This window comes from Colletes latitarsis, chromosome 6 (assembly GCF_051014445.1).
Source record: "Colletes latitarsis isolate SP2378_abdomen chromosome 6, iyColLati1, whole genome shotgun sequence".
In the NCBI taxonomy this organism is placed as follows: Eukaryota; Metazoa; Arthropoda; class Insecta; order Hymenoptera; family Colletidae; genus Colletes; species Colletes latitarsis.
In genome coordinates, this window is record NC_135139.1 from 10,107,033 (window position 1) to 10,122,783 (window position 15,751).

Below are 15,751 nucleotides of genomic sequence, written 5' to 3' on the forward strand. Positions count from 1 at the left end.
CACCCTTATGGACGACTCTCGCGTAACGGTTTTTCTAATAAATCGAAACAAAAATCGAAAATCGATATATTTTGAAGATTCAAACCGGTATTTGTGTTGACGATGTTTCAGTGCAACCACTACTTGGTAAATTAATTTTAAGGCTGGAAACAGACGAGCGACTTTTGTCGTTGCGACATCACAGCGATTCTATGTGTTTCCTTGTCTTGCAATTGAGAACAAGACAGACATAAAAATGTCGATATTGTCTGTGTTCCTTATTTTAATTGCAAAGCAATCGCTGTGATGTCGCAGTGGGATAAGTCGCTAGCCTGTTTCCAGCCTAATAGATATCCGACGTCTTCGTTCATAATTTAATGGATATTTCAAACCTATAAAGATATGAAAATACATAGAAAGAAAAGAATGAGGCTAAATTAGGCCTCCCAGGCCTAATAATTTATAATATCAATATGATAAAATTTATTTTTGGCAAAATGGCAGCAGTCTGAAGTTAACCCTCTGGCGAGATATCGTCTTCTAGAATTTCTTGCTCTGTGCTCGAGCCCTCTGCGAGACCCAGTCCCAAATCTGCGGTTGCCGTCCACCCGTCGCGTCTTACTGTGACATTAATTGGTTCCTAGCTCTGATTCGCTGACGGCTCGTAAGCTGAAACAAGCCTTCTGGCTCACGAAAATCCCGATTGTCCATCCCGGGTGTTAGTTAAAGTTTCTGTATTTACCAGCCCCGCCAAGAAGTCTGGCGCGAGAAATCTTAAAGTATTAATCGTTCTTAGACATCTCGCTTAAATTTTGAGCAAAGTCAATCCATGGACAGCAATAGCTACCATCTTCGCTTTTTCTCGTGCATACGCGATTCGTAAACATTTCAAAGTTAATTACATTTTGCATTTAAAAATAAAGTCGTCCTTCTTCGAGAGGGAGACAGAAATAAATTTTTAGTCAATAAATCGGATACATAGCCACGGTTACAAGAATACAGTGATCCCTCGTTAATATTGGAGGGAGATGTACCATTTTCGTATATTACGAATATTTTCACGCGATTTCCGCTCCGTATGACGCAAAACCGAGACCTCGGTGACCCAGACAGTCGAAAACAACAACATCCATGCGACACTTAAGTCGTTTCCGTGACGCAACACATATATAATTGCCTGCCTCCCACTTCGCGGAGGAAGTTCGGGAGAAGTTCCCATCGAGATATGGACTCGCTGGTTGGATCAACGGAATGTGCTAAACTTGAAGGAGCGCCAAAGGATTAATTTCAAATAGCCTTCGAGTGGATACCTTAACCCCGAGCGTCGCGTTGGAGGGATTCGGTTAATTCAACATCCACGGTTAGACGGGATCGCGTTAACGCGACGGACTCCGTTTCTCCCATTACCTCCGCCCGCAACACTTGTCGCGGAGTGCACTAATAATACCGGGTGCAAAGAACCTGGCACGTAACTGGAAGCTTCCTTCAGTCGTTGGGTATTACCAGAACGACGGTGTACAATATTCGCGGGCTTCGGCGTTGCAGGGCTCACCGTAGATTTGTAGCCTGCAACGAGCACGTTCATCCCCTAAGTCTAACGTCTACTTTGCCCGGTTATATATGACCACCGGGCCACTATATACACTTATCGCGCGCATACGTTGGCCAGCCTCAAATCCCATCGTGCTTTTTGAACGTGAAATATGGAAGCCCCGCGAGGTAGGGAGGGCACGGCCTTTCGAGGATCTTCGTTCGCGGGAGTATCAGGGAAAATGAAGTCTCCCTCTGTGAACGCCGCCGGTGTACACAGGGACAGTTTTCGGCCTGTACGTGTACAGACGTACGAAAGCCACGGCTTTGAGGGATTCCACAAACGCGCGTCCCTGCGAAACGGAAGGAAAATTGGTCACCTACGAAAACGCATCGAGGATCTTGCTGGAGCTAACCGGGCTTCTTAAATGTTTCGGAGAAACTGTCGAACGACCGGATGGTCCCGCGTTTCTTCAGTTTCAATCTTTTAAAATTATCTGAAGAGTTCTTTGATATAATCCTGTGGCGCGTTGCTGTTTGGAGGGAGTAAGTGAACTGCAGGAGGGGTGAAAAGGAAAGGAACGAAAAGAGAACTCATTAATTCTGGCAGACCCTGCCTTAGACTCTGGAACATTTGATATTCTAGGTTAAAATTAATAGCAGAGTGCCCTAATTTTTGGCATCTTCTATATGCATTCGTTTTCTGGTCAATTGTAACGCTGTAAGGATGAAGTTACGTAATGTTATTTAAAAAATCCGAGATTTTTGTTGTATAACAAAATTTTTATTATTGAATTTTGTTCTTCTTCGAAGTACTCGTCAACTTATGTTGTAAACATTTTTTTGTCAGATTAATCTACATACCTGAAAAATGTAAAGTAAAGCATCGAAGTAAATGACAAAATAAACATAGAAGATAGTGTAAATAATAATAGTTGTTATAGTCATCGGATAGAGGATAAAACGCCCTTTAATACGAGTGTTCATAGAAGTCGGTAGCGTAATGAGTTCCAAAGATATAAGGGTTCGAAGGCTTTGTTTACTTTTCATTGTTTACGTCACGAGGTCAATGAACTTTCAATACGGCCTTGTCAAGGTTGTTGACCGCACGTGTTTCTAGTAAATAGTAAACATTACGTCACTCATTCATGACTCACGTACGAGAAAGAGGGAGAGAGATAGTTGCATTTGAAAAATTTGAAAAATAAAGTTTTATTACTTTTAATACACGTTAATAGGCTTTCGTAAGGCGGAGAGAAAGAAATAGTGGAAATTAAAAAATTACCCTTTCATTAAAATTACGATGTCCCAACATAAACCAGAACCATTTCACAGAGGAAGCTTTGCCGCTTCTAACAGTTGCTCAATTATTAATAAAACATTAATAGATTTGGAATTGCGTGCATGTAAAAATTTGTTGTACTTTCAATACGTTTTATCGTTTCACGAATCATTAAAAACCTAATGCGATCCACTAGCAGGCCTCTAGAAGATTAAGTAATTCCTACTTTAATTGCAATATTCACCGAAGAGACGGTTTAATAACGATGAAGTCCTGTTTTGATTTATTGGATGTTATGCAAAATTAAGATTCTCGTTAATATTCTGGAAAAATTGCGGAGAAATATTTACGTGGATACATATACATATTCGAGACGGCCACTGAGAAATGTTTCCGCATGAATAAAGTATCACCCTTTGAAGGAGGAAGATGATACGATGTAAACATGCATGTTGCACGGCAGAGAGCCGGAATTTGTTATAACCGGTAGTAAATCTTGAAACTCGGAAATTTCAACCTGCATTGAGCAAGCATGAGTTTTGCATGAAGTGCTCCGGTAGCATTGAATTACGACGGACCTTCCCCCCTTTTAACACGTAGATATTTTGCGAAGAATATTTAACGCGATGCATTTGATTAATTAATGTACCAACTCGAGCGATGTCTCTTTTTATAATTTTATCTCGTTTAAAAATAATGGTATGTAACTTTTCTTTAATGTAATTTTTCCATTCTCGAAGTACGAATCCTTGAACTTTCACATTTCAACTAAAGTATCAGAAATATATAATGCATAAGTTGTACGTTTCGCCATATTTTTGTAAAATTATCTAATTTCATCAAATTCGATTGCTATATTGCTTCGTTATACGAGTTTGAGGCATATTAAATTCATTTTTTTTATCGCTAAATTAATCCTAACTGGCTGTTAACTAAGTTCGGTATGTATATAAGCAGTAACAAAGTAATTCAATTACGCAGCTTCGAAGAGAATATTTTCCACTGAAATTGGATCTACTTAGTTAGCTCTCGTGACACAAAGATCCGCTTTACTTTTCTCTACTTTGATACAACTGCGTCGAGAGCACCGAGAGAGTGTATGTATTCAGATTACATACCCAAACATCTGTGTAAAATCGTTGCTTCCCGAAGTAATTGCACAGTGACTAGTTAATTAAAGTGCCTTTCAAGGTGCGTTTCATTAAAGTATTTCCGATAAGTTCCGTAGCATCGTACCCAGTCCGGAGCCTGAAACGAAGTTGTTGCCATCGCAGTTCGATCTCCAAAGAGATCGAATTTTACCCAAGACTGAGAATAAAATATTTCATATTTGTCATTGTGTCCTTATAAACCAAGATCAGACTCTTTCCAATTAAACATTATTCAAATTATTCGCAACAAAAACGTTCCAATCGAACGAACTTTGCAATAATAATAAGAGATGAAATTTATGCGAATATCTATGCGTCCAACCATAATTTCGCGTGCACCCGTGGATCCCTGTATCTACGCATAAGGCTTTCTGGTTCAAAGGAATCTGTTTCTACAATTGCAAATGGACAGGAACGGGTCCTGACTTCCGATTGGTACAATTGGTGTCGCATGTTCCACCAATTGAAAGTCAAAATGCGCCTAACTTCGCGCCGCTCTAATAGTACGGACAGAATCGTTTGACCACAGTATAACCAGTCCTGCCATAAATTCTATTACGTGCATTTGGCTCTATTGCAAGTGTGGAACTATTACAAAAAGTAAGAAACATTATCGTTTTTCTATTTAATTTATATACAGAGTATTCGGCTGGTAAAATTTTAATGGAAGATTCTAGAAACCAAAATAAGACGAAAATCAGGAATATCATTTCTTAATTGATACTTCGCTAAAATGTTATTAAAAAATTAAATTAAAAAATTTCAAATCATTCTGAAAAAATTATTTTTGGTTGCGGGGGTTAATTACAATCATTTTTGGGCGATAGACATACCCCCGAAATCCTACGCATTTTCGAGAAAAAAATTCATTACTGAAAATGTAATGTCTGATCATAACTGTCTCTTACCCTGAAAATTGAAAAGTTTCAAATCATTCTGGAAAAATTATTTTCGATTGCAGGGATCAATTACAATCATTTTTGGTAAATAGATATATCTCCGAAATCCTACGCATTTTCGAGAAAAAAATTGTTTACCGAAAATATAATTTCTGGCCAGAAATGTCTGTCCGAATTTTCATGCGAATCTTTAAAACGTCATAACTTCTGAACGGATTGGACGATTTTAATGTTAAAAAAAGCAAACGACGCGTATTTTAGTGTAGAATATGTAGAAATTCTAAAAATATTCGAAAAGTTGTTCCTTGACCCCCTAAAATGAGAAAACCCTCATAAAACTGGTCCAATTCTCGAACAGCTATAACTCCCACGATAGTGAATATATTTCAATGAAACTTTTTTCTGAAGTAGAGCTCATGGGTACCTGCAAAAAAGTATTTGACAACTTTTCTGTAGGGCGTCAAATAAAATTATCAAAAATGAAAAACTAATTTTTAAGAAAAATCGACAGGGGGTAGCTGCCTAAATTTTTCGACGAAAAAAAAAAATTTCAAATCGTTCTGAAAAAATTATTTTTGATTGCTGAGGTAAATTACAATCATTTTTAGTGAATAGACCTACCTTCGAAATCCTACCCACTTTCAAAAAAAAAATTCTTTACCGAAAATATAATTTCAGGCCAGAAATGTTTCCTTGAAATTTCTTGCGTATGTTTAAAAAATCATAACTTCTGAATGGATTGAAGAATTGTAACGATTCAAAATTCTAACAGTGAAAAAATAATTTTCGCAGATACCCGTTCTACAGGTAGAACTTTAAACGTTAATAACTTTTTAATGAAGCCTCGATCAACAAATTGGTATTCTTGATTTTTGCCTTACTTTGGCCTCTAGAATCGCCCATTAAAGTTTTTCCCAGAGGTGGATACTACATATACAAGATATACAAATAATTCGTTTTATTACCTTCGAAACACCGAACGGTCCCCATCGTTGGTCATATATGAAGACACTATTGACTGTGACGTTCAAGTAGCACGTAAGAAACAGCTATCGAGAGCGTCAACTGTGTCGATATGTTACGCGACTTGCATAGCATAACAGGGATCCGTGAGTTTCGCAGTTGATATACGACAGTCTCATCTATAATATCTACACCACGGGTGCAGTCGAAATGAACACGAAGGATTATACGTACCGTTGGTACGTACATATGTCCCAAGCGAAATTTAGCGCTCTTTAATTGCCGGGTCTGAACGCGAGATACTCTGCGAGGACTACGGTCCCCGGGAAGCCTCGCTCGCGACAGAGGTACGACAATGTACGATGATTACCCGCAGGCATACGCCGCGCGACGGAAGCTCCTAGCAAAGTGCATTCCGCGAACCGTTTCCGTGTGACACGACAGGACGTGGAAATTAACTCGAAGGTGTCTTTACCGTCGTCGACTGCCGCCTAGCCGACTCGTTTAACAGGCAAATGTTAGAGAGATGCGACTAGACTGACACGGGCGTTTATGCATGTTTCAGAGGGACAGCTGTACGCTGCGACAGTGGCCGACTTCTCCGGCGGCGAGCCGCTGATTCACAGGGAGAAGATACGTACCGAGCGCTCGGATCTGAACCAGCTAAACGGTAATGGAAGTCACGCTAATTACATTAGAATATTCGTGCGTTGGTAAGGCAGCACGCCCCGGCGTTCCTATAACGCTGGATCCAAATTGTTCGCGATTTTCTGCCTGCCATTCCCGACTATTCGAATTCTCGACTGTGTCTTTTCATCCAGGCCAGTGTTTCTCAACGTGGCCTTTGCAAGTGGGCAGGTCTTATTATTTGGGAAACAATAACAAAATTCCAGTTAACCCTTTGCCGTACAATGACGAGTCTAACTCGTTACAGGTTCTTGATGTCAAGTTTCACAATCATGAGGCTACTCACTCGTCATCAACTCTTATATATTAAAATCAGCGCATTGTTACATTTAGGAGATATTCGTGTAACAAACCTATTCTTTTTCGTGGCCATTCTTTGTACGAACAAATTTAAACAAAATTAAATAGTACACATTTGACGAATTATTTGAAATTAAATCGTACGTCAAGGGGTAAACTTCATCAACGATGTATAGTCCGGGCCACGATATAGCGAGCTCGTAAAATCGGATAGCGTCAAAGTAAAGGTGTTTCAGCTACAAGCGAATTGACAGAAATGTGAGCAGAAAAGGACCTTAGACCATAGTCAAGGTCGTACGAAAGAAATATTTTATCCAGTGTCGCCATTTTTAAAAAGCCTTTTTTAGAGGTACCGTTAGAGATAAAGGTCTTAGTCGAGTCTTTAATATTTTAATTTACCTACTCATAATATATGCAGGTAGAAAATGGAAAAAGGTAGTGCAGTTACGGACACAAAAAGACATTCAGAAAGGTACCCTCAAGCAAGATGTCGTGTACGGCCCTAACAATAAGTGCCGCAGCAGCGGTCGGTGCCGACTCTCAAGAATTTACGACCTCGCTATATCGTGGCTCGAACTATACAATATTGTCTCATTACAAGACGTCGTTTGTGTCTCGCTGCAAGCGGTCTCTCTATCCCCTCCACTGCTTTTCCAGTTGACGAGTGCGATAAATTACAAAGGAGCGAGCTTTGATTATATTCTGTTTCGAGAAACAAAACGTGACGCTTTTTTTCACTTCGATCATGATGGTTTGAAAGAATTGAACTTGTGTGACAAAACAGAGGACTGTTGTTACAAGCACGACTTATAACGAGATAATACTGTACAATCGATTACGTAAATTTTCATACACTCCACAAGATGATGAAAAGAAATAAAATATAATACTTTTTTTCACTTTGATCATGATTGTTCGAAAGAATGGAACTTGTGTACTTATAACAAGACAATACTGTACAATCGATCACGAAAATTTCCATACACCCCGCAAGAAGATGATTAAAAAAAAAAATAAACAATTTTGAATAATATCATATCATTTTTTTCACGTTTAAAATATGAGAGGAGATATAAATCTAGGAATGACCAGCCACTATCAAGTGCTTGAAAAAAGCAAGGTATTGCTTGCGCAGGGAACTATAAAATTCAGGAAAATCATCGCAACGGTAGCATTTGATATTTCAATCGACAATTTAATGGCAAAGCTTTGGACAAATGCCATGTAGCAGAACGGCAGTCTGCATTCTGTTTTTAAATTCTCGAACGTTTCCATTGTACCGCATTCGTATAAAATTTTATGACATCGTTGCACGCAAAGAGTTATCGCATGGCATTGTATTTGTTACAGGTTGTTCCTCTGTAATGGATGATGCTTACGCGATGTAAGAAGCTTTGCATAAATTACGCGCAGCAATTTGCGTATCTCTTGTTCGCCTTTCTCTCTTTTTTTTTTTACGTTTCTTAATTATAGCCCCGTAAATCGTGTCGCGGATTCGCGATGCACATTTTATATAAATTACGCGATCCGTTTTAAGCTCGTCTCCCCAAATTTTTGATCGATCGCAATTTCCACGCGGCCATTTCGTTGGCAATTTATCATACGGTGCTCTTAAATTGCAGCATTATCGAAGATCTATCGATGAGCATGAAATTAAGAGACAATTTCCTCTGTGCCGGTGAAATACTTCAAAACTAAATTGATGTGACAATACATCGTGGTTATGCATTAATGGATGCAATCGCAAACAGAAATATAATCATTGAAGCTCTCTTTAATTATTGAAATTGCCTAAGAAATTATTACTAGGAATATAAAAAATATTTATTTTAAAAAGTTTACCTTAGACAAATTGAATACTATTTAATAATAAATTTATTTATTTTATTGAATATTAGACCTTTGAAGAAAATTAATGAAAGTAATAAATATATTTTAAATACGAAAAAATGATGATGATATTGTGTACAAAATTGGACAAATTTATTCAAATGAATAATTGGAATTTAAATGAAGGTTGTTAAACGTAACTAAAAAACAGGAGTCACTGGCCTGGTTTTACATTTAGCCTTTCGGTATTTAGAATTTAATAAAACTAACGAAGAACAACTTTATTTACCTAAGAATACAAAATTATATTAAAAATTTTAAGGGTCTGCGTGCGAGTAACATATTCCTAATTTCACTATATAGGCCAGTCCACAAAGGTAGAAGTCAACTAAAAAATGCAATAATTATACAAATTTTTTTCAACATCATTAAATATATTCAGACGTGAATGTAATGTATTTCATTTTACAAAAGTTAATTCAGAGAGAACATAAAATAAAGCTAGGAAAGGTACATTTTTCAGTTTTTACTTTATATTGTCAAAACTGTGCAGAATTTCGTGATACAAATTTTTTTTTTATTACCTTTTGACAAAACTCCTTTCAATGAATGGGTCCAGAAATCCAACGTTTTGAATTAAAAAATTGTAAAGTTTCGCAGGCTTCCATTTTTTTTGTTAAAATGTAATATTCTAATCCTGTATAATTTCAAAGATACAATACTAAAATTTTACAAGCTTTCTAACTTTTTTCTTGCATTCTTCTCTCGAAATTCATTTCTACAAAATGCATTTATTCGCATCTAAGCACATTAATTTTATCAAATATCTACTTCTGATCGTTGCATATTCCAAATCTCTAATTCTTGGACTCAGAATCTAGGAAATAATAGATACAAATACACAAAGCAAATTTCATTAGGTTATTCGCTGACTTATTTGAACGAAGTTTTGTTTTTCGTGCGTAACAGTTTGGTTCTTCTGCTTCCAGGGCCGAATTTCGTCAGCTCGTTTACCTACGAAGATTATGTCTTCTTCTTTTATCGAGAAACAGCCGTCGAGTACATGAACTGTGGCAAGGTAACATTTACTTTTAAAGTATTATTTCTTAACACGTTAACTGCATACATACGTATATGACACTATTTTTCTGCTATAATAATCCAACAAATTGGTCAATAGCAGTTAAAAGAAAGGTTTGAAAATTTACATTTGCCCAGTGAAAGGATAATCAAAGTGCACAAATCTTTGCAAAAATATTCCTAAAATTGACAACCCATCTAAAATCAAATTTCTTTTATACGTAACATTTTCTTTCTACCTCCATTAACTCTTCAGATACTTAAGTAAACTATTCTTATTTTAATAAAAAAGTGTACGTTACCATTAAACTTAAAAATTTTTCGATACTTTACGATGCTAAGATCGGAAGTGTTTCTTGCTGGAACAGTGAAATTTGTATTGGCAGTCAGCGTGTTAAAAAATACGCGCTCGCGACGAAGTCTGCGTCGTTGGTCGGGCAAATTTTCACGCGTTCGGGCTTTCAAACTCGGTTCTTTTCGAGACGATGAAGCGGGGAAGCGGTGAAATACAATGGCCGGCGCGGGCTCAAATAAGACGCGCGGCAAAGAAAAGAATCGAAGAAGCCAATTGTTCGGAGCTCGCATTTGCGTTTTAGGCGGTGTACTCGCGAGTCGGTAGAGTGTGCCAGCATGACAAGGGCGGACCTCATGCGTTCAACGACAGATGGACGAGCTTCCTGAAAGCAAGGCTCAACTGTTCTGTACCCGGCGAATACCCTTTCTATTTCAATGAAATACGTGAGTATGCTTGCATGTACACACGTACACGTGTGCTCGTAAGTTCAGGAGCTATGACGTTTGTCGAGACCCTCGTCGAGTGCACTCTCGTCCTTATGTGCTGGACAGAGGGGTTGGGCTAGCCCGGTGTACTACCTTGCACACTGTGCTTGTATGTCAGGACAACCGATCAAATATATGACTAGGATCAGCTAGCCAATTTTACAAACAAACCGTTTTGTTGCCGGAGATATGCAATATTCAACAGCCACTTCGAATGTTTACCAAGCGCTACGCGACGACTGAAATCTTAAATTTTTATGGGCGATATTCGATGGCCAAATACCGTGGCTAACGAGCCAATTTTGGATGCAATGTAACTACAATACACGTGGGGATACGAAGCTAATTTTCTACCTGGTTTTGTTCGAAAGGATATTCGTCGATATCATTGAATGATTGATATTGAACTTTCAAACGTATAGATGTGGAACCCATTGTACATGCAAACTAGTTTGTACAATATTCATTGCAGTATGCATTAGTTGCTTTGCATCGAATACTTAAAACGACTGAAATATTTGTGATATTAGATAGTCAAATACACTAATAACCAATGTTAGGTGTAAAGTGTATTCGTACAAGAACTGTGGAATAAGCATTGTCCAGTTTCGATATCTACGAAATGCTTACATTAACTGACATGGTAAATATAGTGATATTGGATAGCTCGCCAATATTAGGTGCAAACTATTTCGTTACGAAGGGTGTCCAATATTCATCGACCACTTCGAACGTCTAACCACATGCGCGTAATATCTAGAATGTGAAATTTTAATCATCGTATTAACTGGATAAATAATCAGTTAGATCGAAGCTAATTTTATGAACTATCCTAATTGAAATTATGTGAAATATTCATTAGCCACATTGGATATTTACCAAACGCTCAGAATCGCTAGAGCATTAAATACTTATATTAATATTGGATTCTCAAACATCGACGAATTAATAATCCATTAGATTCTATTCTAATTTGCTACGATAAACTTTGAAAAACTATCAAATACTTGTGACTAAAATGTGAAATTTTTGTAGAAATTAAGGTAAACGAATACGTAAAATTTGCTATAAATGATATGCAGTATTCATCAGCCTCTTTGAATTTGTACCGGGTCTCCCACAATGGTTAGAATGTTAAATTTGTACAGTGATATTACATTTTCAAATACGTGATAACTAGCCAATATTACGTGCAAACAGTTTCGTTGCGAAGGATATGCAATATTCATCAGCCCCTCTGAACGTCTACTGAATGCTTAACATACGTAGAATGTGAAATTTTTACAACCGTATTGACTTTACAAATACATGGGTACGATCGGGACTATAATTTTATAAACTGATTCGCTCAAAAAGGTATACAATATTTACAAGCCATTTTGAACATCAACCAAACACTTACTATAACTAAAATATTAAAGTACAGCCATATTTTGTTGTGAAATACACGAATAGTTGATATTATGTTGAAAATGTTTTGTTACGGGTGATATGAAATATTCATAGATACATAGGAAATTTTTAATGCAAACTGTTGCAGTATTTTTCTAGCTACTTTAAATATCCACCAAGATTTTACGATAGCTAGAATGTTAAGTTTTTTTAACGTTGGTCAACGTAATACGATCTTTAATTAAATCTCCTTGAGCTTCCTTAAATAATGAAAATGGAAATAAGCTTTATTCGAAAGAATTAAACAAAATGTTTGCTTACACTAAAAAGTATAACAATGTAATCTCTAACAGTAGTACGAAGGCAGAAGCAGGGAGAAATGTCTGTCTAGAGGTTAATTGGGCTTTAATCCAAGGTCCGAATTATCCAACAAACTTCAAGGATCATGCTCTTTAATGTTATACCCCGTACACGCTACATAAATTCGACTGGAAATTCTACCTTTCTGTTTTTCTTTGTCACTTATTACTCTGCCCAATGATAAAAAGGATGTAATTTCATGCTGCATCGTTCCACCAGACTAAAACAAACATGTTTTGCTACAACGTTGAACAGCCACTATCTTAACAATTTTTCCTACTTAATATACTAGGCCGTCCCAAATTTTATATTAGAGCTTGAAACAATATTTCAAACACGCTTTTTTAAATTTTTATTAAAATTTTAGTTGACAATATTCCGTAGTACGGTTGACATTTTTTAATTATTCACCCACCGAAAAAGCCTGAAATAAATATTGCATAAAATTTTTCATCTCCAGTTATTGAAGTGTGGCCTCTGAAAAAGAAACTTTTCAGATAACGTGTCGTTTGTATAACTTCTCGATGACTCGTTGCTGAATCAATATGGCGTAATTGCAGCCAGCAGTTTCGAAAGCGCGGCGTAAATTGGCAAGAACCGAAATCTCGGTTATAAATATCGTTCCAGATAAGATGCCTTCGATATTCCTTACCGGGCTTACGAGAAATCCATTGAACTTGATCTCTCCGGGCTATCTAGCTATGTATCAACGCTATCCGCGTAACTCTTCGCCTGACGTTTTTATCGCAATCGAGCGTTTTAACGCTGCCTCGGCAGACCGTATAAACGATCGAGCGCCGCGGCACAATTATGACTTAACGATAAGGTGACGAGCAAATGGATTTGATTCCGCCATTTTTTTGTCCGGGAAACTTCGTCCAATATCCATTACGGCTCTTTACTCTTTCCCCTCTTTGTTTCTAACTCAGCAATTTTACATTGCTGACCAATCGATTCCCGTCTCCGCGGCTTCCGTCTGACTGGAACTAGTTTTCCTTATCACCGTTGCTTATTACATTATCATTCGACGGGAGGCGCCTTCCCGTAGACTCTGCTTCGTCGATTCTTCACTTCTACCTTTCTGCTGCGTCGCGAAAATAACGAATCAGCGGCGAACGATATTTCCACGACCTCAAAATATGGGTGTTCCAGGTAATCGTTTGCGAATTTGGAGACTCCAAATAAGAGAAAAGTGGTGGACGAAGATGGAGTCTCTCGAAGACCCAATGAAAGTAATATAGAATAAATAAAACTAATAGGCTTCTATTTAAAAAACTTATTTTGGTCAAAAAGTATCCCAAGGTACGATTAAATAATTGTAATAGTACGGTCGAATAACCATGATAATTTTTGTGATCAGTTTGGAGTATTCAAACGGTTCGATAGAAGCATATGAAATCGATATTCTCGTTGTTTTCTGAGGAAACAAGTTGTAATGCTTTATTTGTACCACGTGGTGCAGCCACTCGATTCGTTACTCGATCAATTCACCTATCGATCGATTAAACTAATCCTGCGTACGAGGCGATCACAATAGGCGCGGGCAGTTGGACGCACAATGCCAGGCGAACGACAAAGCAGTAAGCCGATTTTCCTCAAATATTGCCTGTGCCCATTACGTGATTGTTAGGTGTATCGTTGAATTTTAACGGGCGAGCGAAGACCCGGCGAAACGGATAAGCGTCGGAGCGCAAGCTTTCATTTTTAATAGCCACTCGCGCGGATATCTCGTGTCATAAACAAACTTTTTCATCAGCGAATTTCCAAAGTTCTCGAAACGGGTCAAGTGTTAATTCAACAGAGGGGCGTTCAACGTCAGTGAATTTGTTGCGATGATTCGGCTGTAAACGGAATATCGTTAAACGTTTCATTGAAACGTTTGCCGCGTTTAATTGAAACGAATGGCAGAGTATAGGAATCCAATTTAAAAATTCTCGATTCGGTATTTGTTTTACCTCATTCTCCGGTTTCATTCTTCGGTTGCACAATGCCTCGTTGCACCTTAGAAACGTTGTTTCTTTAATTGCTGGCAACAACCGTTAACCCCTTGGCATATAATGACGAGTCTGGCTCGTTACAAGTCCTTGATGACATGTTTCACAATCCTGAGGCTACTTAGTTTTATCTATTAAAATCAACATATTTTGGCCACTTGTTGTGCGAACTTTAAACAAAATTAAATAGTACACGTTTGAAAAATTATTTGAAATTAAATCGTACGTCAAGAGGTTAATTCAACGCTTAACACGTATATTGAAATTAATCAATTGTTTGGTAATACTCATCGTGGTGTTGATCCTCTATGAGCCCATGTAATTTTCAGGTCACATGCTAATATATCGATATTTTACCAAATAATTTTAGTTTTCTCACGAGATAACATGTACGTCTTAATTGTATAGGATATCCCGTAGCATGCGGGACCCGCTTCAGAGATGAACTGTACTCAAGAAAACAATAACAAAAGTTCATATGAACATGTATCCTATTTAGCCTTGCTTCCAAGTTATAGTTTCTTCTTGTACATACATCTATTTAACTTCACAGTAGGTGTTCAAAATTAACTATTTGTATTTAATACATAAACCTGGAGACATTTTACCATTGGCTGTCTTACCCTCTTTGTTTGTCAAGGTATTATTTATAATAATAAATCCATACTCAAGAATCATATCTGCCATTTGTTGACGAGACAATCTTCCCATTTTCATACACGACGTATTTTAATAATCAGACACCTAGTACTTTAATATTTACAGGACGTATTCACAGATTCGATTTTAGATACTGGATTCTGTTCATAAATAGTTAAATGGAATTAGTTCAACTATTCTCGTCTTTAGAGAGAATTATCCCAACACAGAACTCGCTTTAACTTGAAAACAAGGTCAAATAGGACACCATCTCATGATCTCATGGAATCCATTTTTTAAATGAGTCCCACATACTACGGGACACCATATATAATGTCTCTGATATAACCAATAGCAATATTGATGACGGTTGGCAACACCATCAACCTAAAATATCAAAGTAAATGCCTTCCAAGTTTATATTTAAGAAAAAAATTCTGCCCATAGAGGGTTAATACAATAATTGTTTCAGATTCTACCTAAAATACGAATCTTCTTACGTTTCTTTGTATTTCTCACCATTTAACAGTGTACATTCTCTGAACAATATTATTAATTGTACTCTCAGAGAAGAAAAAGTTCAATCTCATCGTGAAATTCTGACACCCAGCTGAAGAGATAAATAATGAAAAATTCACACAAACAAAGAAAGAAAAGGGAACGTAACGCTAATCTGAAAGTAATATTTGCCAAATTATCGTATTCTATAGTGAGTACTGATGTACAAAAACACACACAGTGATCACCTGGCCTATAGAACGCTCGAAGCAGGGTGCTCACCTTTGCAGTCTCGAGGAGAGACGAGACCCATGAAATAACGAGAAACGGTCAAAGGGGGTAAAGGGTAAGGAATAGCAAAGAAGCAAAAAGATGTCTCGGAGGCTA

At 37.4% G+C, this 15,751-nt stretch overlaps 1 protein-coding gene across 3 annotated transcripts in view; it reads left to right on the top strand.

The window, feature by feature from the left end:
* LOC143343015 (semaphorin-1A) overlaps positions 1–15,751 on the top strand; it is a 455,004-nt gene that overhangs the window by 407,546 nt on the left and 31,707 nt on the right. For all 3 annotated transcript variants that reach the window (XM_076767469.1, XM_076767471.1, XM_076767470.1), the window contains exons 7-9: positions 6,370–6,474; positions 9,611–9,699; positions 10,298–10,439. In XM_076767469.1, the coding sequence (XP_076623584.1) occupies positions 6,370–6,474; positions 9,611–9,699; positions 10,298–10,439 (336 nt within the window). The remainder of the gene's footprint in view (positions 1–6,369; positions 6,475–9,610; positions 9,700–10,297; positions 10,440–15,751) is intronic.